The sequence below is a fragment of the Phyllostomus discolor genome, chromosome 7 (genome assembly GCF_004126475.2).
Source record: "Phyllostomus discolor isolate MPI-MPIP mPhyDis1 chromosome 7, mPhyDis1.pri.v3, whole genome shotgun sequence".
NCBI classification, from domain to species: domain Eukaryota; kingdom Metazoa; phylum Chordata; class Mammalia; order Chiroptera; family Phyllostomidae; genus Phyllostomus; species Phyllostomus discolor.
The window spans coordinates 14330452-14355874 of record NC_040909.2 but is presented as its reverse complement, the minus strand read 5'-3'; the positions used below and the strand labels follow the sequence as shown (position 1 = coordinate 14355874).

Below are 25423 nucleotides of genomic sequence, written 5' to 3'. Positions count from 1 at the left end.
CATTAAGGGCAGCTTACAATGACTCTAACAACTTAACAACTAATTTGTCTTTTCACCTTTAAAAATATTCTCATTAACCAGGGGATCAGCAAACCATGACCCCTGAAATCTAAAACTGCTTTTATTTTTTTTACACATTTTTTAACCCTCACCCAAGGACATTATGGATTTTAGAGGGAGGGGAAGGGAAAGAGAGAAAAAGGAAGAGAAACATCGATGTGAGAAACATTGATTGGTTGCCTCTTCGTATATGCCCCAACCAGGGACTGAACCCGCAACTGAGGCATGTGCCCTGACTGGGAATCGAATCTAAGTTCTTTCAGTCTATGGGATGATGCTCTAACCAATTAAGCCACACCAGCCAGGGCTACATTTTTAAATAGTTGAAAAAATCAGAATAATATGTTATGACACATGAAAATTTTATGAAATTCAAATTTCAGTGTGCATAAATGAAAGTATATTTGAACATAGAGACAGCCTTTATTTAGGTATTATTGTCTGAGGCTACTTCCACCCTCCAACATCAGAGTTGAGCAGAGGTCACAAAGATAGCATGACCCACAAAGCCTAAAATATTGACCACATGGCCCCTTACAGAAAGTTTGCTAATTCCTGTGATTAACTCACACTAATAGTAGTGCTTGAACAGGAGATAAATGTATTTTATACAAATTTGTAAGAAGGCAAAGAATTTTTAACACTGAACAGATTATTGACATGAATTCTATAATCAAATTCTAAAACTCAACTGAGGCTGGCATATAATAGCTATTAAAATTGTTACATTTATATAACATGGAAGAAACAGGCTGGATGATAAACTTGCAATATATTTTTCTTAGAGGCTGATGTAGTATCATATCATTGTAATGAATATGATGAAACATTCTATGGTATATATGGCTAATAACAAAAAAAGCTAATAACTGTAAGTGTGAACTACTATGCAAACTATTTTACAAAAGAACAGGAAAAAGGGAAAATATTAGTTCATTAATGAGTCAAAAACTTCATTTGAAATATAGCCCATGCTTGAATTGCTCAAGTGTGTGAAATTATACATTTCTTAAATTTTATATTAAGGACCAATCTCACAGTTACATTTTTTTCCTAAGAAGTATTTATAATGTCATTTTACATTTATCCCCTTTTCTATTCTCTATTTTTATGGGTTTTTTTTTTGGTCTATAAGCTTATTTTTTCCCCAGTTTTTAGAAGTGGTTGGCCAACTTAGATCTAAATATCCATCACTGTAACAACTTAACCTCACCATTTTTACTAAGTAGTATAACTAAAAGAATTTGTAATTTACTGAATTTGTACAGCATATCTGAGAAACTATGCTATTCAATGTAACAACCAGTAATTTACAAAGTTGTGTAATTTTCCTTTTGACTTATTAAAAAATTCTATATTGTATGCATTATTATAATTTAAAGGATTACTTTTGGAATAAATGCTATATACTTTTTAATCTACTAAGTTTCTATGTGTCTAAGACCTTTCAAGTCAAGTGGAAATCAGCTGGGATTATATTAATGTCTATTTCCTAATAATGGGAATTTGCAATAACAAACCATGACAGAAAATTACCCCTTTATTACCTTGGAGACAAAGTATTCTGTGATGTGTTGGTGGGAGAGGTAAGAGGACTGGACCAGTTGGCTGGTGAACGTGGTGTGGGTCTTGTTAGAGGACTCCCCATGGAACTCTGATGGAGGGAATCAAATAAATATTAACATATGACAGTTAAGTTCAACTAAAAGTGTCTTAGGGAAACATACATTAAGAAGTTGAGTAATAGGGAAGCCACATTGAAGATCTATATTTTAATTATTCATGTACTTATCTCTGATTTCTAGGGAAAAACCTTTCTTGCCATTCAGAAATCTATTCTTTTTTTTTTTGTTCTCCTCATCCACTTCTGACTCTCAAAGATTATCTTTTCCTCAAAGATTTAATAGATCCCAAATTAATAATTTTAAATTAGCTTCCTCTTCTGAACCAACTTCCTTTCTCCAAACATTACTAATGCTCAAATTTTATTTCTCCCTGAGTTTGCTTTACAAATGATTTTCACAAAGACACCAAAGGCATAAAAATCTGGTCATATTATAAATTTGCCTCTCTCTGAAGAGGTAATAAAATAACCCCTTCTGCTTTTAAAAAGATAACTGAGTCTGGTCCCAGGAAATTGTTCTCAGATTGTTTCTTAACCCTCAGACTTTACCTTAAGCCTGCCATAAGTAAATCTATTTTCTCCTTTACCCATTATCAAAGGTCTGTCTTTTATAGCCAAGTTCAATTCTGTAGGCATATTATGTAAATAATCTTCTACCATTTTGCTATGTAACACTGGAATGTTTAATTTACTCAAACTGTATTTCACCAAAACAAAATCCAGTATAACCAAGCACCTCTGGACAGACAAGCCTGTAATTATTAAATGTGAACACACCTTTCTAAGCATTCCCCTGTATGGACTGACTTGTTACCCCTGGTATAAGTCATCCCTCTAGTCCTCAACAACTGGTTCATCTAAAAAGTATGTTCTAATTCTAATGGTTTACAAAGCTGATGCCTTCGTCTAAGTTCTGGCTCACGTTTTGCTTTCCTTTTCCATACCTGTGGCCACCATTCACTGCCACCCTAATATACACCAAATTATAATATAAACATGACAGGCCTAAGGACTCTGTTCTTTCTAGGACAATATTTAGTTCAGCTCAGGAAATGCTGTTCAATGTAGATGCAAAATTCCTAACCAGGGTCAAAAGTTTACTTCATGTAAAAGAAAGGATTATTGTTTAAAAAAAAAAACAACAACCCATATTAAACAACAGCCTAGAAAAATAACTGAAAAAATACCTGAGTTCCGTTGCCAGTGTTTCGAAGATGATTATAAAGAAGCTTGGTAGCACCATCCTGAAAAGTTTTTGGTAAAGCTCCTAATAACATTGTAAACTCCGGGGTATTGAGTTCGAACAGGGAAATCAGCACGGACTGTGCTGCCTAGAAAACAAAGGACACAAGAAGCAGATGGACATACTTTGGTTACTCAGAGGAGACCATTTTCTTTACTAACATTTCTGGTCAGTAGCACAAGGCTATCTTTCCCATAAAAAAGATGTTCTTATATACTTTAAAATTTCTTTGTTGAAAGAAAGAAGGGAATATGAAAATACAACAAATACAAACTAAAAAAATCAACAGCAGAAATTAACTGGACAGTTCCAGGGTTACTCTATCAATGTACAGTACTGCTTCAATTTCCTAACAAATGATTACAAGAAGATGGATAAAAATAAAGGTCACAAAATTCATACTCTACACATTCTTTTGCAGTAAATATTGAAAAAATGAGCTCGATATAGGATGTAAGAAATAAATGATTAGGGGTAAACAGAAGTCTCAGGAATATGGTGAAAAGGACAGAAGGTCTGGGAGGGAGCTTCCCAGAAAATAAATTATCTATATTCTTGAGGATATGGAAGATATCAGCCACAGGCATGTGGCAGGGATGTTCAAAATACTGACAGATACTTACAAAACATTAGGAAGGAGTTATTCCCGTGGTACAGGAGTGAATACTTCCCAAGTCAAAATGTGAATTTCTTCCATTGGTGACCAACACCAGTGGAAAGGATGTGGGAATAATACGAGAACGCAAAACCCTGATTCACCAAGGTAGACAGACACATAATGACTAAATTCATCAACAGATCAATCGATAATGCCTACAGTTAATAAGCCAAGAAAAGTGTGAGCTCTTGTTTGAAATACATAAGTAAATGCAAGGGGAAAGATTTCGAATACTTTGAATGGTTGTAAGATTAGAGGTTGAGAGGATTATGGCAAGGATAATTTTTTTAGCCTAAGTTGGAAATTATACTCATATTAAGTGGATAAAACTTAACATAATTTAGAGAGATTTTTAAAAAGGTCTTCATATCAATGCTAACTGGTAATGTCTTGAAAATACTAGCTTCCTTCAGTGGTAATCCAAAATGACTGACTTGCTTTTCTAATTTATTTTCTAGGCCTTATATGAAAACATACCTTCCGAACATCAGAACTTTTGGGTTCTGTTGTCCAAGTGATAACCCGAGAGACTGCCAAGCGAGTTTCACTGGAATTTATAAAATCTCCTGGATCCATCTGCTTGGCCAGAGTTTCTATGTATTTAAGGATAGCAACCTTCACCTGCAGAGGTAAGCACAGTGAGAGAGGACAGTCAGGTGGGCGCTGAGGGATGCTGAGAACACTTCAAACACAACTAGGTGATTATTTTTTGATAAATAAAAAGAAAAACAACAATAAAGAATTAAACCACCTACCTCTACCTGAGGTATAAGTATATAACAATGTGGACTTTTGTTTTTCACACATGGTAGAACTTTTACGTCCCAGATGTTTCACTGCCTGTGTCTGAACAACTGCTGAAGACTGTCTTGACAACATTATACACCTCTCCTTGAGTCTGCATTCGGAGCCTATAGCTGACTCTTGTCTAGACTCCCTGAGAGCTTGTCTTTATCAACTGAGTGTAATTGGGCTTTTGGGAAAATGAACCAAAGTATTCTGAAAAGGCATTACACATCGAGTGAGCAATTAAGGTGGGCAATACAGGGTTTTTGTCAAGTATACAGTAAGGCTCATACAATGAGATCAGGTTCTTTAATAGGTCCACCAAGTGCTACAGTTACCGTCCAAAAGAACTGTCCCAAAAAAGTTTTACACAACCACCACCGGAGAAAAGACAATACTTATTTGTATATGAGTTATATGTACTTTAAAAAGTCTTATTATTCTTCCATGAATTCCTGATGTGTGGCTGCAGGTGGGATGCAGGCTTCAACCTCAGCAGGAGGTGGGGCACAGCACACTTCTTCCTTAGAATTAGCCCTTTTTATTCTTATAAAAAGCCACGGTTAAATTATCTCCCTTCTTTCAGGTATGTTGGGGCAGAAAATTAGGTTCAAACCACTATTTTTAAATTCTGCCTTCAGACATTCCAGGATTTCTAAGTAACGGCTCTCTAAGGCTTTACTGACACATTCAGCAATGGCACCAGGCAGAGTGCACAGCCCTCAGGTACAGAAGGTGCCAAACACCTACTAACTGCTGGTGTCCTGACTTCGAAGAAAGGTTTAAAGGTATGATTAAGACAGTAACTTTGAAAATATAGTGCCAGAGATTAAGGTAATCAGTTTTTCTGTGCTCTTTCTTCCCTTATTATTGATATTAATGTGTCATTTCTCTCACTCAGTCTAAAACAAGGTCTTTGGAGAGTTCCAAGCTAATATACAAGAAGTAAAATATTACAGTAAGTTTCTGATGCTTGTGTATTTCCCCTTTTCTGTTTCCAGAAAAACAAACAAGACAGAAGAGATCAAATTACATTCTTCATTTCCTAATGAATGAATTTTAAGAAGTAATTTGTAATTTTATGAAATGGATCGAAAAGAACCCAGAGTTAACCTATCCGCCACCCTTGAGTAAAATGCACGGTGGAAAGGAAAACAGATTTGATGGTGAACTGTGCAGGCGCAGGCCCCACTAAATTACGGCAGCACACAAGGTTCTGACTTCTTCAAGCCATGTCATTTTCTGTCAGTCTTAACACCTGAGAGCTGCTACAGTAAATTCAAAAAATGAACATCAATGTATTTTGTTTTCAATTTGCCACCATTATTTGCAAGATGAGATTCAATTTGTTCAGTGTCTTGGTAATTTATAGAGGTATGTAAAGTTTTAAAAGGGTTTCAAAAAATAGGCATTTGTACAAATGGGCAAAATAACTACAATACACATGTAATCATTTGAAAGTTTACATTTTAGTAGGGTATTTCAGAAGGTTATAAACATAGTCTGTAATTTTCATAAGACAAACATGAATTCTTCTTAAGAGAGCAAAAAATAATCTAATCGCTAAGGTGTGTATAATTCTATGTGTTTGTGAAACCCAGAAAAAAGAGGTCAACAAATCACACTTATTTTTGAAAAATATTACTCAAATAAAATCACTCTCCATTACCATTTCTTCCTATCTTATTCCTTTCTTATATTTAACCATGACACACTGTGAAAAATATAAAATCATACCTAAACCATAGCCCTATTTATAATTTATAGTTTATTAGTTATTATATATAATAATAATAAAACTATAAAGTTTATATGCCACTATAAATTTAAAATGCTTAGCACAATGCCTTGGACAAAGAATGAGTTCTGCCCTGGCTGGTGTGGCTCAGTGGACTGAGTGCGGGCCTATGAACTAACAGGTCGCAGGTCAGATTCCCCGTCAGGACACATGCCCGGGTTGCAGGCCGGGTCCCCAGCTGGGGTGTGGGAGAGGCAAGGGATCACACATCGATGTTTCCTTCCCTCTCTTTCTCCCTTCCATCCTCCTCTCACTAAAAAATAAATAAAACCTTAAAAAAATAAATAAAAGGGATGAGTTCTGAAAATATTTCTCAACAACATCAAGTAAATTATTCTCTTCTGCAGGTCGTTTTTCAAAATTAAGAGATGGACTTTCCCTCAGAAAGCAGTGCTGAAAAAACAACATTATATTGAGTGTAAGGCAACCCTGGTAAGAAACATAATCATGATTTTAAGGCAAAATCATATTCAGAAACTTAAACAAAATCAGTCCTGGGCAGTAATGCTTGTAGGAATGTATTTCGTGCAGAACAGAGCAGAAAAATATAAGAATTGTACATGTACATATGCTTGTTATTTCCCTGACTTTAAATCTCATTTAATAATACTAAGAAACATTTTTAGGAAAAACTGTAGGAGTTCTTCATTTATATTAAATTGTTTTAAATTTAAATTTAATAATTACTTTTATAACAAATTGGAATCCACCTAGTTTTTACATAAATTAATTGGAAAATGTGTGCTAATAACAATCAAGGAAGTTAATCCTAATTCTAAATTTTATGCACACATCAGAAATACCACATTGAAAAAAAAAAGAAAAAAAACATGTTACTATTTCAGTTAATGAGAATAGCACTGAGATTAAACTTAAATTTTTTGTTTACTAAAATAAATATAGGCAAAACTGACATTTCGCCCAAAATACCTATTCAGAATCTAAATTTTTAAGAAAAGTATTGGGAAATCACAAACATAAAATCAGATAAGACTTTATAGAGCAAGTCTGCATTACGAGCTTAGGGTTAGATGGCCATACTGTGTTGCCTTCTAAATGTATACCCCCCATAAGCTTCTCCAAAGAATAGCCTGGCATTTGAATAACATTTGAAATTAAATTGTGTGCATGCTTACAAGGCTTACAAAGGTTAGTAGTTGAACGCAGATGCATACAAACATTATCTGAAACACTGCAGAAATTGTAAAGAGAGTTAAGAAAAGAAATAATGCAGATTAAAACAAAAACAAAAAAACCTTGGAGCTCCAAAAAGAGTGAAGCTGGTCCCGAAGTGCTGGCTTGGCTGTCTGAAAGTTTATAAAAACAAAATCCATGGATTGAATAGCTTCTCATGTGACAGATATAAATTAACATAACTTTATTACTAAGACATTTAAATTCCTTATAATGTCTTCAAAAGACTTCAAATTTTTACCTTCAAACTTGGTGTTTGAGTCTGATCAACTGTAAATCTCATTAAAATATTGAACTGAAGATCATTTGGAAAAGATTCTCTAAAATAAGGGGGGAAAAGCAAAACAAAATAAAAACAGCAAGTAAGCATTTAGCAAACTTAACAGAAAATTATGCTTAATACCAAAACATAATGTCATTTAAAAAGTATACATTAAGTATAAGTATCTGCATGTGGTACAGACTTTGTGATACAATACACAATAAAAGCTATTCCCAGAAAAATCTGGGTATTTATATCCTGTAGGGGATTAAAAAGCAACACTATAATAAATAATGGTCTATTTTGCCTCAACTGTGGATTTAATAAAAAAACTATATTCAAGCCCTGGCTGGGTTACTCAGTGGCTGGCGTGTCATCCCATACACCAAAAGGCTGCGGGTTTGATCTCCCATCAGGGCGCGTACCTAGGTTGTGAGTCCGATTCCAGGTCAGGGCACGTACGAGAGGCAATCAAACAATGCTTCTCTCTCCCAACGCCCCCTGCCTTCCTCTCTTTCTCAAATCATATTCAGAAAATGTTCAACATTGTCAGAGATGTTTCCCCATACCTAATATCTAAATTTTACACTCACTTCAACTTCATAAATGGGTAGGATATTTGAAATAATTCACTTTAACCTTCTACACAAGAAAGTAAAAATATATCATTGGTTCAAAATCTTAAAAAAAAGATTTTAGTTGTTTAATATTTTTTAGAGAGAGAGGAAGGGAGGGAGAAGGGGAGAGAAAGAAAAATCAATATGCCCTCAACGAGGGACCTGGCCCACACCCGAGGTATGTGCCCTGACTGGGAATTGAACCTGTGACTTTTCATTTTGCAGAATGATGCCTAACGTACTAAGCCACAGCAGTCAGGGCCAAAATTTTCTTTAAAAAGATAATAAATATTTCAATGTATAATAAAATATTCTTTTTAAACTTAGAAAATATTTTACTGTTACATTAAATTGAATAAAATCTTCACCTCGACTCAGCAGATACATCTTAATTAGGATAAAAATAATGCCACCTTAAATAAATCCACAAATATTAATGAAAGTTTTATAAAAGAAAGCAGTATTGATCTAAGGACCAGTGTTGCATGAAATGTACCACGTGAATGGACATCATCAACAATTTTAAAATGGAGTTTGTACAATCCCAGTAGTTTGAAAAGACTCAGATATCTGAACTTCTAATACAGAAACTAAATATTCCTGATTATTATCAGTTAAACTTGAAATATATAAGCAAATTACCTTGTAACATCAAGGGCTTTCTGAACTTTTGCCTGAACAGACCCAAGCAAATCAGCACCCATTTTTTTTAGGAGTTGTGTCAGCAGTACAAACAACCAGTCTTGAAGATCGTCTTTGTGGACTTGTATGAAGTCCACTAAAGTCTCCAAAAACATGCTGAACACCTACAGTTGATAAACAGGGGAGGGGGGAGAAAAAGGAGGAAATAGTCACATTTATGATCAATTCAAACTGGAGTAGAAAGGAATATAGGAATCAGAGGCACAGCGATTGGCAGCCAAGCAGAAAAATAATCTCTCTTGCCTTTCATTGGACTCTGTGATACAAGAGCATTTGAAATGTTATCCAACTTCTGCCGAAGTTCGACAATTAGCTATTCCATGCAGCATCACTTGGTAAAGAAACTGGCCGTAATGACTGGCACACCTGCAGCTTCAACTGGTTAAACTGAATCCACTTCATCTGAAATTTAGGATAAGGAACGACCTACAGGCTTCACCGGCGCTCAGCTGTGTGGCCCTGAGGCCATCAGAAGATGACTCTGCTGACAGTGACCGTGAAGTGTGAGATCACTCTGACCTAATGGGCTCTATTTAGAGGCTCCTCAGATTTCTCAAAATGTCAGTTGTCACATATTTTTTCGTTATAAGATATTGTTTACTAAAACTGCCCCAAAAGTAACTTAAATGATTTGGGATAATGATAACTGTTAACTAAAATAAAATAAATTCAGAATATAAGTTTACATCTAAATTTTAATGACTTCTAAAATGTCCTAGATGTCATGCTATCAGCCTCCATTTCTACTGATGGGTTTTATAATTGGTTCGAATATTAATCCATTAATTTAAAAAATGTTGTAAGATAAAAAATATTTAAGGGAAGGGATGCTAATATTCCTAAATGATGTATGTCATTAAAATACTTATGGAAAGTGACTTGCTTAATGTGTATTATATCTCTACAAGAAAATCCACAGCATACGGGAAAATTTGTTTCTAGGTAAACAGGAAGTAACTCTTAAGACAATGTCAGGCATGTTGTATTGAGACAATTTATAATCACAGTTATGAAATCTATGTTTTAGAACAGTTACCTGAAAGTAACTTTTAATTTGAAAATTAAAAGTTTTGTTCTCAGTACCTATTTTATTTCTTGAATTTCCTTTATACAATTATATATGAATTCCCATTTTTCTGTTAGAAATGAAGGGTTTTTTTCTTACCAGAATTATAACTAAGCTTTAACATTTGAGTATGAATTAGAAAAATGCACTTTCATTATTTGCTGAAGGTGCTCTGTATTTGTAAGAGCAGAAAGCGTGACTACTTTACATTTTCTAGCACTCTGATACCCTGGCAGCATCTCCTTCAACACTGTTCTTACTCACGATGCAGTCAGCAGCTTCTGTCCCACCGCCACCACCACTGCCACCGCACCTGGCTTCTATCAGATTCAATACTGGGCCAATGGCCTCACTAAAACGGTCTGGCCCTCAACTCGGCCCAGAATACCAGTGAGCTTCACTAGACCTACTCTATGACAAATGAGTGAATCTAATCTAGTACTCACTCTTACTGGTACCTGGCAAATCTATTTAGCCGGGTGTGCTGGAGTCAGCACCTACCCAGGAAAGTTGACTGTGAAATATTCAGGAATTCTGTGAGCTAGCTGGTGGCCTGAAATACCATGGTAGGAGTACTGACTCGTCTGAATTTATAGCAAACACTACAAATCAGGGCTTCCCGCCCTTCTCCCAAACCTGGTTTACTGCACACCACTGTCTAACTCTTGCCTATTTTCCTCAAGATTACAAGCTTAAGCTTTCACTATGCCCAAATCCATTCTGAAAACCATGCATAACAGAATGCCTATGTCAATTCTCCCATTTTACCTGGCTCTGAGGGAACAGAACCAGAGAAGTGACTTGCCCCGGGTTTCCACAGCTGGTTTCAGTTATGTTCCATGCACTCAACTGCTAGATAACTTAGCTTACCTACTTTACTGTTTGTTATTCAACAGAAAACTCTCCAATGACTTTTCTCCTACTCTGACTTCGTTTATAGTTATCTTTCCAATAATGTATTTCACCAAATTAAGAGCCATTTCCTTTTCAAGAATAATGTAGCTTGACACTGCTTTACTCTTATTATTTCCCTCCTTTCTTCTATTCTTGTTGCCATGCATTTCCCTTTTGCATCCAAAATGTGGGGTGATCTAAGAGCCAGTCTTCACACTGATTCCCTTTTCACAGGCAGTGGGACCTCCCTGAGAGGGCCTCTCTGACCTGGCCTACTAGGTCCCATGACCTCTGGAATAGCTGGCTCTCTCTCCCTCTGTTGATCACACCGTCATCATGGGCACCAGCCTTTCTGTTCTCAGGTCTGGATTTCTGTGGAAGCCTGACTTTAGTTTTTCTGCTTCCTATACACCAGGGGTGAGAAGAGCATTTCTGTGACAGGCCAGATAGTACATATTCTAAGCTTTGCAGGCCATATGGTGGCGTCTGTCACGACTACTTAACTCTGATGTTGTAGCACAGCCCCAGTGTGCAAACAAGTGAGCATAGCTGTGTTCCAATATAACTCGATTTACAAAATGGAGAGCAGGCCAACTCATGCTTCTTTCTCACCACCAAACTGTGATATAACTCTTTTGATATAAACAGAATCCATCAATGTTCCTTCACTGTCTATAGAATAGTGTCTCAAATGCTTAGAGAGGTTTCTAACTCTTCAAACTGAATTTGGACTATCTGGCAACATAAACTCTTTGTCCCTGAGCACATATCACCCACATTCCTGATTTCCTTTCCTGCTCCCCACTCACTCTATCTACACACAGTATGTGATTTGCTACCACCACTTAAGTCCCAGCCTAGAAGCTTCTTGGATAACTCACTGATCTTCCATACTTGAAACCTGTGGTGGGACTAGCTTTATGGTACTATTTAACTTATTCTGTATTTACATATCTTCCCATCTGGAACATATAAGATTTGAGAATAAAGACTGTATTTTTATACAGCCTTGTATCACATATTAGAAGCAAATTCAAAGTTATTAGAGGCTGAGGACTGAATATAAAGTTGTTCAATGAATGTGCAGGAAGTTTCTTAAAGAGTAAGAATTTTCTCTTAAGTGAAATTTACCCTGTAATTAATTGGTAGCCAACCCTTCTTCCCCAAAACAAAGGAAGACGTGTAAGACTCTCTTTATCCCAGCCAAATTTAACTGTTTTTCTTTTCCTATAAACTTTCCAAATCTCCCACTTCTCCGGACTCATGCTAGTCATTCCCAGCAGGCTCTTTTCTTCTCATGCTAACATATCCAAAGTTGACGTTCCTGTCAAACTCTGAATTGCTTGCTATTCCCTTTGAAAAGCCTTCCTTGAGTCTCCTAAGTAGAAATTTTTTTTGATTAGACATAATGTGAGCATAGCTAAATAAAAATATAAATATGATAGAACTATCTATTTTTTCAAAATACTTATATCTTGCCAATGGTACTTACTCAATAACGATGCTGCCTAAATGTACCTATCTAAAATATATATTGGGAAATTCACATAATACTTCTTGCTGGAACGCCCTATCATAAAGAGTTCACTGTCAGATGTTGGTATTCTCCTGTTTCCTTGTGATTAAAGGAGAAAATGAAAAGTGAATGTGCTAAAATAACTATGGGGAAAATGTTGACAATCACTGCTCTGTTTGCTTTTAAGGAATGACATTAACAGAATATTAGAAAGTTCACATGGGGAGGCTGGAACTAAATTTTTAAAAAATAATTGTGAAACTTGGGAATTGTGTTTCTAATGGTCCAATGGAATCAATTTATGCTCCAGCACAGAAAGATCGCTAAAGAATATCTCACAACTATAATTTATTGCAAAAGAATTGTAATATTTGAGCTATTACAATTGAGGCAGCCTTTTACTTAACTGTGCTTGTATCTTAGGTGTGCCAGTCATTAAATACAGAACAGAAGAACATAATCAAATTAGGTTAATTAGTAGATTAAAAAGCACATCTCCAAACAGAATGACAGCCTGCATAACTGCGAATAGCATTTCGTGGATTGCAAAGGGTCCAACACTGCATGAACTCTTCGGGAGAGAAAATAGAGAAAAAGGGTTAATTGCACAGTCATGCAGTAAAGTTAGGTTTCCAACAAATATTGAACCAACTTACTCTCTATTGAGAGTTCCAACACAGGGGACAGCATGCAAAAAGAAAAAAAGAAAAAAAAGAAAAACACACAAATTAGTCGCCATCAATGCAAAGTTCCTATATGGAAGAAAACACTTAGAAAATAAAAGTGACGAATGCTTTTCAGTTTTATGATAAACTCAAAATAGTTTTTAAAACAAGAGTTAAATGAATAGTATGGGGAAAAGAGAATGATTTTCCTGTCTCTCCCTCACCTCCTTATCAAGGAAATTAAAAATAAAAAATCCTCTTTTACCAGGCCCCTACATCCCTGAGGCACAACTTTTGCAAAGAATCTAAGACTAAAAGACACCTGCCCCCACTTCTGGACAGTGCCAACATCTGCTTCCAAAGCATGGTATCTAGAATTTTTATTTATTTTTTCCTCCTCAGAAGCAATAGATTTTTCAAATTATTCCTGTGAAGGCTTGAAAACAATTACTGCTGTTTGGAGGTACAAATTAAGTGTTTACACCATGACTTTTTACTTTTCCCCAGATAAGATGTGCATCGTGGTCTCCTGATCTTGGGATTGTAGGCAGCTCCGATGCCTAGAACACTCTCCAGGAGACCAGGCATGGCCTCTCAGGGCACTTGACTGCGTCCCATTTTAGTAGCCACAGACTAAATTCTCGCTCCAGCTGTTCGAGACGCAAGAGCAGGACTTCAAAAGGCAGACAGGACTACAGAGATCATAAAATGCCAATTCAAGGCATGCACCTCATGAAGGTGGCTCCTTTTAACTACTTCCTTCACAGTCAAATGCTGGAACATAAGACTGTTTTTGGCATGACACTCCTTACATTTGAGGGGAAACATGGGTCTAGAGGAGTCAAAATAAAAATCATCCCTGAGCTCCTTAATTTTTTAGACTTAAAACTTATATAGTGCTTTCTAAGGGCTTTATATATGCCAACTCATTCATCGTCACCACAGTCTTATGCGGTGGGCTTTACTATCAGCTCTCTGTTACAGATCAGGAAACCAAGGCACACACTGCTAATAAGTGTTGGAGGGCAGATGTGAACCCGCGCGAGCTAGCTCCACCATCCTTACTTGTTATCACTATTTCGTACTGCTTCTCCTGTAAAATTATCAAGGGGCTTAAAATTATACATTTGCAGCTTTAAGGTCTAAATTACTGTCATACATATATTGTGATTGGATCACTCACTCCCAAAATGGTATCTGAAGTAAAAAAAAAAAGTTTCTTCATTAAGTTATAGATATTAGATAATTTCAGCTTGCAGACTATATTTACCAAACACATTACTCCTCTACCAGGAAAGAAATCCGGCATCTATGTCAATGGTACTCAGAAAGAGCTCTTTTCTAATCCTTCCTTTGTGCGATGTCTGGACTATACACTGGAAACCACCTAATACTTTATGGTCTCATATGTATAGGACACATGTCCTATGTCCTATGTCATGTTGGGGGAAACAACTTTCAGTTATCATGGAAGATTGCTACTATGCAGAAGCTATTAACGTGGAAACTGATATGTTGACTTCAACCTAGAACATGGGAAAAGCCAGCCAACCAAGCTCATAGTATGAAGTATCTCCCAAACACTATCGCCCATTCTAGCGACAAGGCTTCAGGTTGTTTCTGTCCTGTGAGCTTTCAGAGCAGTGCTTCCAATCCAGAGTAAAGAACTAGCCCAGGCTTGAAAACGAAAGTGAAGTGTCCCTGATGGCATACTTTTAAGGCTATAGGGGAAAGTGCATGGCGCATTTGGGGGAAATGAACATAATTCAGGCTGGGCTGAGAAGGAGGAGGCAATAACAAGCCAAAATGACAGGTTTTGTCTGAATATTTTCTTGAGGGGACTGAGTAGTCATGGAAGTGCTTTAAGCTTGTAGGAAAGATTTACCTTTTAGAAAGATCGCTAAAGAATGCAGTATGGAGCCTTGATGGGGTAACTCAGTTGGTTAAGTGCCAACTGAGCCAAGGTTGCGGGTTCAATTCCCAGTCAGGGCACATACAAGAATCAAGCAATGAATGCATGAATGGGTGGAACAACAAATCAATATCTGTCTCTTTCTCCCTTACTCTCTCTCTAAAAAATCAATCAATAAATTTTTTTAAAACAATTTAGTGTGAAGAATTTAGAGATAGGAAGCGGGGAGGAGGTACAATAGGCAAAAGACGACTGTGCCCTGAATTACCAATGAGAATGGAGAGATATTTAAAAGGCTGAATCAACTAAGATTGAATGAAGTTTCTAGAATGAAGCCAAAATTCTTCACTTAAGCAACGAGAAGATGGTTTCAGCTAATGAGATAAAGTGATACATGAGAAAGAGCAGTTCTGAAGTTGAAGATGGCAAGTGACTGAAGTGCAGGAGGAAAAATGAGGGTTTTAAGGATGTATTTGAGTCGTTAGAGTGAAATGGGTAGTTTATTTTTCAGAGAAGGTAGTCAGTAAAAAGAGGGTCTACTATAAGACTTTAAGCAACACCAACATTAGTAAAACAAACAGAGATAAGTGTCTGAAAGTAAGAGCAAAAGAAATGGTGTGAAAGAGACGGAGTCAGACACAACAGAAACCAGATCTCTTCCTCCTCTCCCACTGCATATCCTTAAAATGATGGGACAGCACGCTGAATAAACTCTTAGCAAAGTTGAAAAGCAAAAACAGATGTCAATCAGCAAGTGGGAATTTATGAAAAACCCCTGACCCAGCCAATGAGATCATATTAGCAAGAAATTGGTATACATTTACGTAGCCTCACAACACCTTCAAGGTGAGCCCTCCTTCCATTTCACTGGGAGAAAATTTGGGGAGAATGGGTTTATATGTGGTTAAGTTTGCTGGTTTGGAGGCCTGGAAATGGAATTTCTGCTTGATAGCTTCTATTTTCTTGGTAAACTAGGAGGCCAGGACATATACTTGGGACATGAGATGGGGCTGGGAGGTGAACAGGGCTGGAGTTTTGAGGACAGACTATTCGACAGTCTCCACAGAGGACAGGAAAAATAAGAGGAAGAGAATCACCAGGCAGCACTGAGCACTTAGATAAAATTACAGATCAGAAATGGAGGATGGCCAGAACATACAGGAATGCACAGGAATGGTTTCATCCAGCAGGGGCCAGAGTGCATTGTTTTCCTTCAACTAGTCTTAACCCGCAACCAGTAGCATGAGCTCCTCTAATTGAGGGTCTGAACCATTACGTTTCTATTTTAGTGTTAGTAACCAAGAGTTGCCTTAGAACAGGAGTCCAGCAAACTATGGTCTGAAAGCTAAGAATGGTTCTTACATTTTAATTTTTTTTAAATCAAAAGGCTATTTAGTGGCACATGAAAATTATATGAGAATTTAAATTTCAATGTCATAAATAAGGTTTTATTGCAGGCCAGCCACATTCATTTGTTTACCCGGTGTCTATGGATGCCTCCATGCTATAACGGCAGAGGTGAGTAGTTGTGACAAAGATCATTTTGACCCATAAAGCCTCAGTTACTATCAGGCCCTTTACAGAAACCCTTGATAATGAACCAAATTGTATTTGAAGGAAAAGTTTCAAAAACAGTTACTTGATAATGAAGATGCAACTGTTGGTACTTTATAAAGTTACATTTTAAAAGGGGTAGGGAAATACCTACTATTGTAATGTCAGGATATAATTCAAAAGCTCAAATCAAACCCTGATATTTTAAACTCAGGATATGGTAATATATCCTGTTTATTCTTAATTAAGTTACATTACTAGCAGAACCTCTGATGGATAATCACCAAACAAAAGCCAAACAAGTTTAACAAAAATATTCCTATTCATTTAATAGTTCCTCACTGAACTATTAAAAAAAAATTGCATCAGTCAATCAAAACCAGATGGGTCACTAAGAACTGTTCGAAAATTCTGTAAGGAAAAACTAAAAAGTCACCTTCCTGGCAATTCTGGGGGAGGATTGTAGCTCATTCTCTGTATCTATTATGGGAGGCCAAACATTTGTGCTCAGTTCAGTTTCTGCACCAGCTTCAAGCTCAGCTTTCCTGCCTGATTTCTTTTCCAAGGGACTCTTTTAAAAAGCATTTCTCTTTATTACTATGTAAATTCCACCATTCAACTAAATTGCATTCTTGTCTTTACAAGAATTAAAAGTTGTGACTTTAAGAAATAAACTGGCCTCAGTCTTCTACCTTCCAGTAGGAATAAATTATTGAAGATGTGTTAAAACTCAATGTCAGTGTAAAATGGTGGACCTATCTACATGTTCAGTTTGAAAGTCAGAAGTTTTTAAAAGTTTTAATAAACAAACTGCTTACCAATCTGCATTTTAATCTTTGTCTTTAAACAGACTTTTATGTTCTTGGATAAAATAAGTATACCTTTTGATAGAGAATAATCTTTAAAAATTATTGTTATAAAGTATAGGAATTCATAATCTTTAGCTGGATTTTAGATTATGTATAAAGTGGGATTTTTAACTAATGTCATAAATAATGAAGATACTGAAAAGAATATGATATGTGTGACAATAAAAAAATGAAGACAATTAAAAAAAAACTAAAGTGAAATCCGTTAATATTTTTCTTGTAATTTCCCTTCCACATCTCCCTCTCTTAGGTTAGAAATTCTCATGTAGATAACTCGGTGTCTGTCCTAAAGAAAGATACATAATAAAGTTTCTCCATTTTCAAATACATTGCTAAAAACAAAATAAATGAACACATTTTACAACAGTACTACCAATCAAAGTAAACCAAACTTTCATAATACACATGCAGGTTATTCAGAAGTACTCAAATATATTTTAACTGACATAAAAAACTGAACAAAGTTCTGAAGTTTTTATGGACTATTTCAATATACAAAGTGCTTCTTTCATATTAGTACCAAACTATGGCTAAAGCCATATTTCGTGCTTTTGTGTATGTAATCACAATTCTTTTCTACAAAACTGACCTTTTCAGATAGTATGTAATTTCCTTAATGTTGTAATAATCATTGAAGAAAACTGAACAAGAAGGTACAAAGGTTCCCTAATTATTTCCTTTAAAAATAGTAACAAATTCTTCATAATACAAACTCATACACTCACCCTTACTAACTACATAAGAGTCCTGCTTGCTACCATACCCTTCAGTTTATAGTCTCCTCACCCTTCCCAGAAGCTTAAATGAGTACCAGAGAGCAACTTCTAAATTAAGCATGAAATACAACATTTAACTTCAGTTATGTTTGAAAAGATTATTACTTTTCTAGGGCAATAGTAAAACAAAAATAGCTTACAGTATTTTTGTTATTACATTATCTCTTTTGGGGGGCAATATACAAACGACACCTGCAGAAGGAAATAATCGTAAATACTAAAACGTACCTTGCCATGAGGATCGGCAAACATTCTTGTGAAAATCTCACATAATCTTTTCAGTTCAACTCGACTGTCAAAATAATAAAGTGGCTAATTAATATCTAGCTGTAGGAAGAAGTCACTTAAAAGTAACCTTACATATAGTTGGGCTTCTTAAAAATTAAGCCCTCAAAATCAAGAAGTTTGTGGGACTTACTAGTTAAGGCTAAGTACAAATTTATCAAATACAACAATAATTCTCTTGCAGCCCACACTATTTTAAAGGTTGAAAGTTACAAGAAAAGAAATAGAATTGTATTTCATTAATGTAGCATGATGGGGAAAACTGTACAAATGTCATTCCCAGCACATGAATCATATCTTTTAAAATGCCAGCATGTTTTCTTAAATTTTGTCACCTGAGTGGTGAAATCTTTCTAAACTATGTCTACTTCCTTGCCACTTCAAATGATATACTAAACCTAATATTAACCAAATCTTGATGGGACCGGAGACAATATTATAATGATTTACTGCAGTGATTGATGAAGTATGATAATGCAAACATTAAAATATATTTGGTAGTACATAAACTTTTATTTTAAATTACATAGTGCTAATACTTCCTAAAATAAATACACAGCTAGTAAGTCGAACCCTGATTTTAGCTCTGGCTGGTGCGACTCAGTGTAGTAAGTGATGGCCTGTGAACAAAAGGGTCGCCACTTCGATTCCCAGTCAGGGCACATGTCTGGGTTGTGGGCCAGGACCCCATTAGGGGGCGCTCAAGAGGCAACCACACAAAATAAACCTAAAAAAACAAACTAAAAACCCATATAAACTTCTCTCCTTAGAGAAATTCATTCCAATTCCATTTCATATTACTCTAGGACTCATATATTATTACATGAACACTCAGAATATACCTTCATTTTCAAGTGAACATAAACCTCCTTACCTCTCACTGAAAAACAGGAATAAATTTTAATAAACCAGTCAGCTTTAATATATGTGCATCTTATTTAATTTTAAAAATTACTAACACTTTTCATTTAACATCTGTTTGTGAATAAAATGTTGCCTTTTAAAGTGTTTCTTTAAACAGAGCAAGGGAACTTGAAAAACCTTCAGTAACAATAGGACAGATGGTCCCACATGACTGAAGATTAGGAAAACACTGACAGCCACCTTCTAAATTCAGGACAACTCTGTTCCTATACCAGTACCTCTAAAGTACTACGGAGACAAAGTCAAGTCAAAAAGTGCTAACCAGGAAAATTATTTTAAGACAATACAACTCACCTCAGCGTTCTCTGGTTTTTTAATAAGTTCTGCAGACCCAAAAGGCCTTCTTTCCTTTCTGACCAGTTGGAGCTGGCACATCTATTGAGGACTTCTGCCACGTCTTCGGTCTGCCTCATATATGTAGGGATACTACCATTCCGAGAGCTATAGGAGCGCTCCGAACAAGCACTGGACGCATCGCTGTTGGCATCATCATCTGAATGCATTCCATACGATTCGTATCTTCTTCGAGCAGGTTTTTTCTGTTATATACATAAAGACACTTATTAGCAATAGCTAAAATAATACTGGTATTTCACAATTTCCACTGACACAAAAAGGACTGGTGTTTAAAATCAGTGCAAAGCATGCTGACTGTTGTAATAATAAAATGTCAATTTTAGTTTTTCTTCAAAAAACACGTGTTAGACATTAGTAGAAGATGAAATGCTGTTTAACTATGGGAAGTGGTAGAACAGAATAAGGTTCTATGGAAGTTTAGATATGTAATTGGGAAGTGACAAAAAACACAGTTTTTTTCCTTTTCTTTCTCCTTTTTATGGAAAACCAAGAACTACCAGATTATAAATGAGCAGAAACTGTACTGGAATTCTGAGTTAGTAAGGGAAAAAATTACCTTTCTAAATGATGAGAATGGATCAGGAAATGGACAATGGATGAAGGAAAAACTCATGTTTTCCTCTATGTACCACGCTATTTTTCCTGTCTACATTCTCTTTCTTCTATTCTCCTTCTACCTCCACTATCATTTCTCTTGCCACTTCCTTATTCCCTTATACTCAACTCTCATATTTCCTCGAGAAGTGAAATACAAAAAATGACGAGAACCTGTTTTGCTTACTATTATTTTTAGGAGGCAAGCTACTTGAGGGCCCTCCAAGTTTTTCCCAACCTGACTATACCATGTATTTGAATAAATATGAGACAGCATATTTAGATTCTTTTAACTTCTTTACATCTGAAGGTCATTACTTAATATATATAATTTTTAACTATACCTTCCATATTAAAAGTGAGATGAGAGAGAGTAAACAGCCTATTTGAGATTAATTTGGGATAATTAAAAAGAAATCTTTACGTAATCTATTATTTGAATATAGGCTGGTGAGAGGTAAAGACATTTCTATAAAACAGGTTAAGCACAATAATTTAAAACAGTTCCAGGTGGCTATAAATTTTCCAAATTCTAAAATCTAAAAGAAATATAATTTGAACAAAATCCAAAGTTATATAATGACATTTCCATCATTATATGTCTCATATCGATTTAGAGATGCCAACTTAATTTAGAATAGCAGTAATGTGACATTTTCTGTGTTTCTGTGTCAGCCTCCAGAGGTCAGTGTGTCAAAGACATCAGTGCAAATGACATCATCTCATTTGTATGAAGTACTCAAGCTTACAGGATGAGAATCCCAATCTCTGCCTATTAATAAGTACATGTATTTAAGAAATAGAATGTATGTCTAAGGACTTTATTATTTCCACTTGAAGCCTTTACTGAAGACTAATAAAGCAAAGAAAAACAGTTATGGTATTATAAGATTTCACAAAATAGCAAAGTCTATACCTTAGTCCGTATGTCTCCTAAGAGCTGAGAGCAGTAAATTTTTAAAGAGAAAAATTGAAAATGAAGAACATTTTGCTAAACAGCACAATGAAGTAGGCATAACAATGCCCATAATCAGAAACATTAAGGTTTTTCATATACAGATACATAAGAACAGCTTACTAGCAAGCTATATCTTTAATCTTGCCAATATCCCTTAGTCCAAAGAAATGTATCTAAGCTACAAAAATATTCCCTTTTACAGTTTCCCAATGCCTATTTGAATCCTTTTGCTGTTTCCAAAGTTAACTTTAATTCTACAATTTTTCTCAAGGTCCAAATTAGTCTTGAAAAGTCTTCCTAAAAATGACAGTTATAACTAGAATACCTAAGCTATGCAAATAATGGAAGTAGAATCAATGTATTGGGATTCAGCTTTTAGCCCTGGTGGTTAAGTATTTCCCATATAATTCGGACACAGCATCTCAACATCTTAGTATTTTAAGTGATATTTAAAGAATAACCCATTCAATTAATAAAATTTATGTGAGCAGAATTTAACTGGTAAATCATCCATTCAAAAAGAAACTAGAAAATATGAATTGAAAAATACAATGATGAGGGACAGTAAATTTAAAACATCTGATTGATTTAGTATCATCAGAACAAGATGTGATCAATATATCCCATGCCCAAGAGAACTACATTCCTAGTTATATTAATTTATTAAAAAATAATCAACTGGCTGAGGTAAAAGGAAAAATTAAGCACATACAGACTGCCAGAGCAGAATTATGTGAATCCTTAAATATAGTATATTACAGTTAGACCAATGAATAATTTTTAAAACTTATTTTTCAAATTTCTGTGGCAAAACGATATTATATCAACACTGGTTAAAATTGAGCCATAGTTTAAAAAGGCACAGTGTATTTTTTATTTCAAAACAAAGATGAGGCCTTTGTAAATTCTGGGTAAGAAACTGAGAAAATGCTTCTTGAACACAGGATTAACATAATCTGAAAGAGGAAATGTCATACTGAATTGACTTGGGAAACTGGCAAAAAGCGCACTACATTCATTGTTTCAAATGACACTTCCTTCGTAATTGTAAATGGGAAAAACAGCAGTGATATATGTACCATGTTCTTCTGAAAAAGTTTCATGGTCTGTAGATTATGTTTTTAAAGGTCTCTGTTAAATGTGTCGGGCATAAAGAACCAGGAAAAGCCCCAGCTGGTGTGGCTCAGTGAACTGAGTACCGGCCTGTGAACCAAAGGGTTACCAGTTCCATTCCCAGTCAGGACACATGCCTGGGTTGCAGGCCAGGTCCCCAGTAGGGGGCATGAGAGAGGCAACCACACACTGATGTTTCTCTCCCTCTTTTTCTCCCTTTGTTCCCCTCTCTCTAAAAATAAATAAATAAAATCTTAAAAAAAAGAACCAGGAAGATATCTTAATTATAATGTGTCTTGAACATGTACTTTCTTTCAGCTCTGAAATACAAACAAGTAAAAGACTAAACAAAATCCTACTCTAAACTAAAATAATCCCTAAGTTGTCAAGGTGAAGCTAGTCTTGAAAGTGTAGGCTTATATATTTACAAGCTAATCTATCTGCCCTGACTCTCACTGTACTATCTAGTACATAAAACACATAAGATTAAAGATATCAATATGTATATTTGTGATAGCCCATCAATTAACTACCGGCCATCACTTAAATTTCTGACCAATTAATAATGATCAAGAATTAATTACACTGCTTTTGACATTGCCCACATTTGATTTTCCTAGATTCGATCCACAAGAATCTTCTCCCTCCCTCCCGACACTGGCAGACTGGCTTCTTCACACGTTAGTTCCATAATGAGAACATCTACAAGAATACAGGAATGAAGAAGAGTACCAAGGCATCTGCTACCGCCTCCTCCACATCAGAACCTGTGTTCAGGACTCGCATGGCACTGACAGAAGAAGACAGTCGACTTGATTGGCTGATCCCGTACCCTGGACCTAATTCATCAGAAGAGGAATAGCTTTGAGAACATCATAAATGTTAACAGTCTCAGGTTAGAAACTATAAGAACCTTAAGGGGAGAAAAAAAAAAAACCAATGGGGAAAGCATTTTAAAAGCAATACGTATTTTCTGGGTACATATAGTTTTTGGTCATATGAAAGGGTAAAGGCAATTAAAATGACTGACAAAATGTGGAAACTTAATTTAAAGAATGGTAGCTACAATACATTCACAACCAGAAGACGGCAGAAAGCATGACTGTCTGACTGAGAGCCTGCAAGTCCGTAGTGCTGTAATTAACCCAGCTGTCAGTCAGACAAGTCTCACCCGTGCTGGTGAGACGAGAACAAATGTCATCCTCCAACCCATAATGACTAGAAAGTTCACTGAAGCCAGGAATTGACAAGAGAAAAACCCTCTATTTATTATCTCTTCTCCTTGAAGATAGGTCGATTTCATTCTGTAACGAAGACATATCATTTGATATTTGTTAAGCACCTACTAAGTGCCCAACATGCTAAGGTATGTGAAGACAAGCAGGTGGGTTCTCCCCCCAACTACTTCCTATACCATCATGTACAATTAAAACACTTCATCCACCATTTTGGTTTTTTTTTTAATGTACAAAGATGAGGTACATAACTGAGAACATAAAACAATTCTGTATTTTAAAATGACATAACTTAGGTTATACAAAGAAAAATGTCCATCTGCTAGTGGAAAAAATGTTCAAATAAGGCTGGTGAGAGGGAAAAAGTTGCTTGGGGGAAAATAAAATGACCACAAATGATTTACTCTCTAACAAATTAAATTTAAATAAAAAAAAAACAAATCAATTTTAAAATATGAGTATTATTCAATGGAAACTGAAAAGGACAAAAATCTGAGACGAATGCACAGATGACAGTGAAAATGTACTCATCCTTCACCTGAGGCCCCGTACACATCGGGGGCGTAGAGGGCACCAGTGGATCTGGAATGGTGTCTGGAGGCTGGAATAACAGGACCATACAAACCTCATCTATTACCACAGAAACAAGGAGTAGTGGCAGCACTACAGTCAGGCAAGGAGAGGTAGTCAGCATTACTTCTAATGGCTAAGGGTCAGAGAACTGCCAACGAGGGCAACTGAACGCTAGCACTGCAACATCATCCTTGACACACAACAGATCTTACACCTAAGGGGACAGACAAGCCCACGGGAGACGAAAAATTAAGTATTCAAATGGAAGGGAATGTCAAAAATACAAGTGTGAAACAAAAAAATGAATACTGTAGTTAAAAAAAAACCACTATGGTAACTAGTAATCAATAATAATCTCACCTCCTTCAATCGTAAACCCAATGAAACAGTTAATACTAATCCCTTTTATAAACAGGTAAACTAAAGTATAGAGAGAGGTTAGTTAACTGATTAAAGCCACACTACTGGTAAGTGATGTACCTCAGCATCTTACTCTTTCAAGGCCTTTGCTCTTAAATTATCTTACACTTACAATCTTCACACTGTTCAAAAAGTAACATACCTCATTTATGTTAACATTTTCCACACAGTACATAGAATATAAATTCTATATTCAGTACAAGATTAAATTATCAAAGCACATTTGAACATCAAAGAAATATTACTAATTTAATTAAGAAATGTGGAAATGTGAGATGTACATTTATGACATGTTTCTCTAAATTTAAACTTACCATATTTAAAATTTTAGAATTTAAAATCCGTAAGAGCACCATAAAGTCAATCTTTTTCTTACTTACAGAAATAAATAAGCCAGGAAAAAATCGTTTTAATAGCTAACAAAATATATTACTCTTACTCTAAAAGTTATTCTTCTTCAGATATATTAATTAGAGCTGTTAAAATACTTTTATTACATGAATTACTCTTTTGTGCCAGGACCTTAATGAACAAGAAAAATGACCAAAAGATTGAGAAAAAGGATTAAACAGAAACAATACTATACAAAATGTTTTATTAAACCCTGGAAGATGATTGATATTGTTAGAAAAACATGCTACTATAATAGTTTTAATTTTACCCAATAAAAATAATTTCTAAAATCATGAGAAAAAGTTGAACCAATATGGCAACACCTAATGGCTGAAAATCTCTGTAAAACTTTAAGGAATCAGCATCTGTGGCTGA

The 25423-nt window shown here is 35.5% G+C and overlaps 1 protein-coding gene across 19 annotated transcripts in view; it reads right to left on the bottom strand.

Moving 5' to 3' along the window:
* CLASP2 (cytoplasmic linker associated protein 2) overlaps positions 1-25423 on the bottom strand; it is a 153338-nt gene that overhangs the window by 23547 nt on the left and 104368 nt on the right. For 5 of the 19 annotated variants that reach the window (XM_036030543.1, XM_036030546.1, XM_028518051.2 and 2 more), the window contains 8 exons: positions 23160-23266; positions 19700-19944; positions 18425-18488; positions 8885-9048; positions 7605-7683; positions 4063-4206; positions 2872-3015; positions 1608-1714 (listed from right to left, as the gene is read on the bottom strand). In XM_036030543.1, the coding sequence (XP_035886436.1) occupies positions 1608-1714; positions 2872-3015; positions 4063-4206; positions 7605-7683; positions 8885-9048; positions 18425-18488; positions 19700-19944; positions 23160-23266 (1054 nt within the window). Of the gene's footprint in view, positions 1-1607; positions 1715-2871; positions 3016-4062; positions 4207-7425; positions 7477-7604; positions 7684-8884; positions 9049-15149; positions 15153-18424; positions 18489-19699; positions 19945-21272; positions 21297-23159; positions 23267-24200; positions 24264-25423 lie in introns of all 19 variants that reach the window. The other 14 variants (XM_028518052.2, XM_028518050.2, XM_028518053.2 and 11 more) reach the window with 9 other exon arrangements.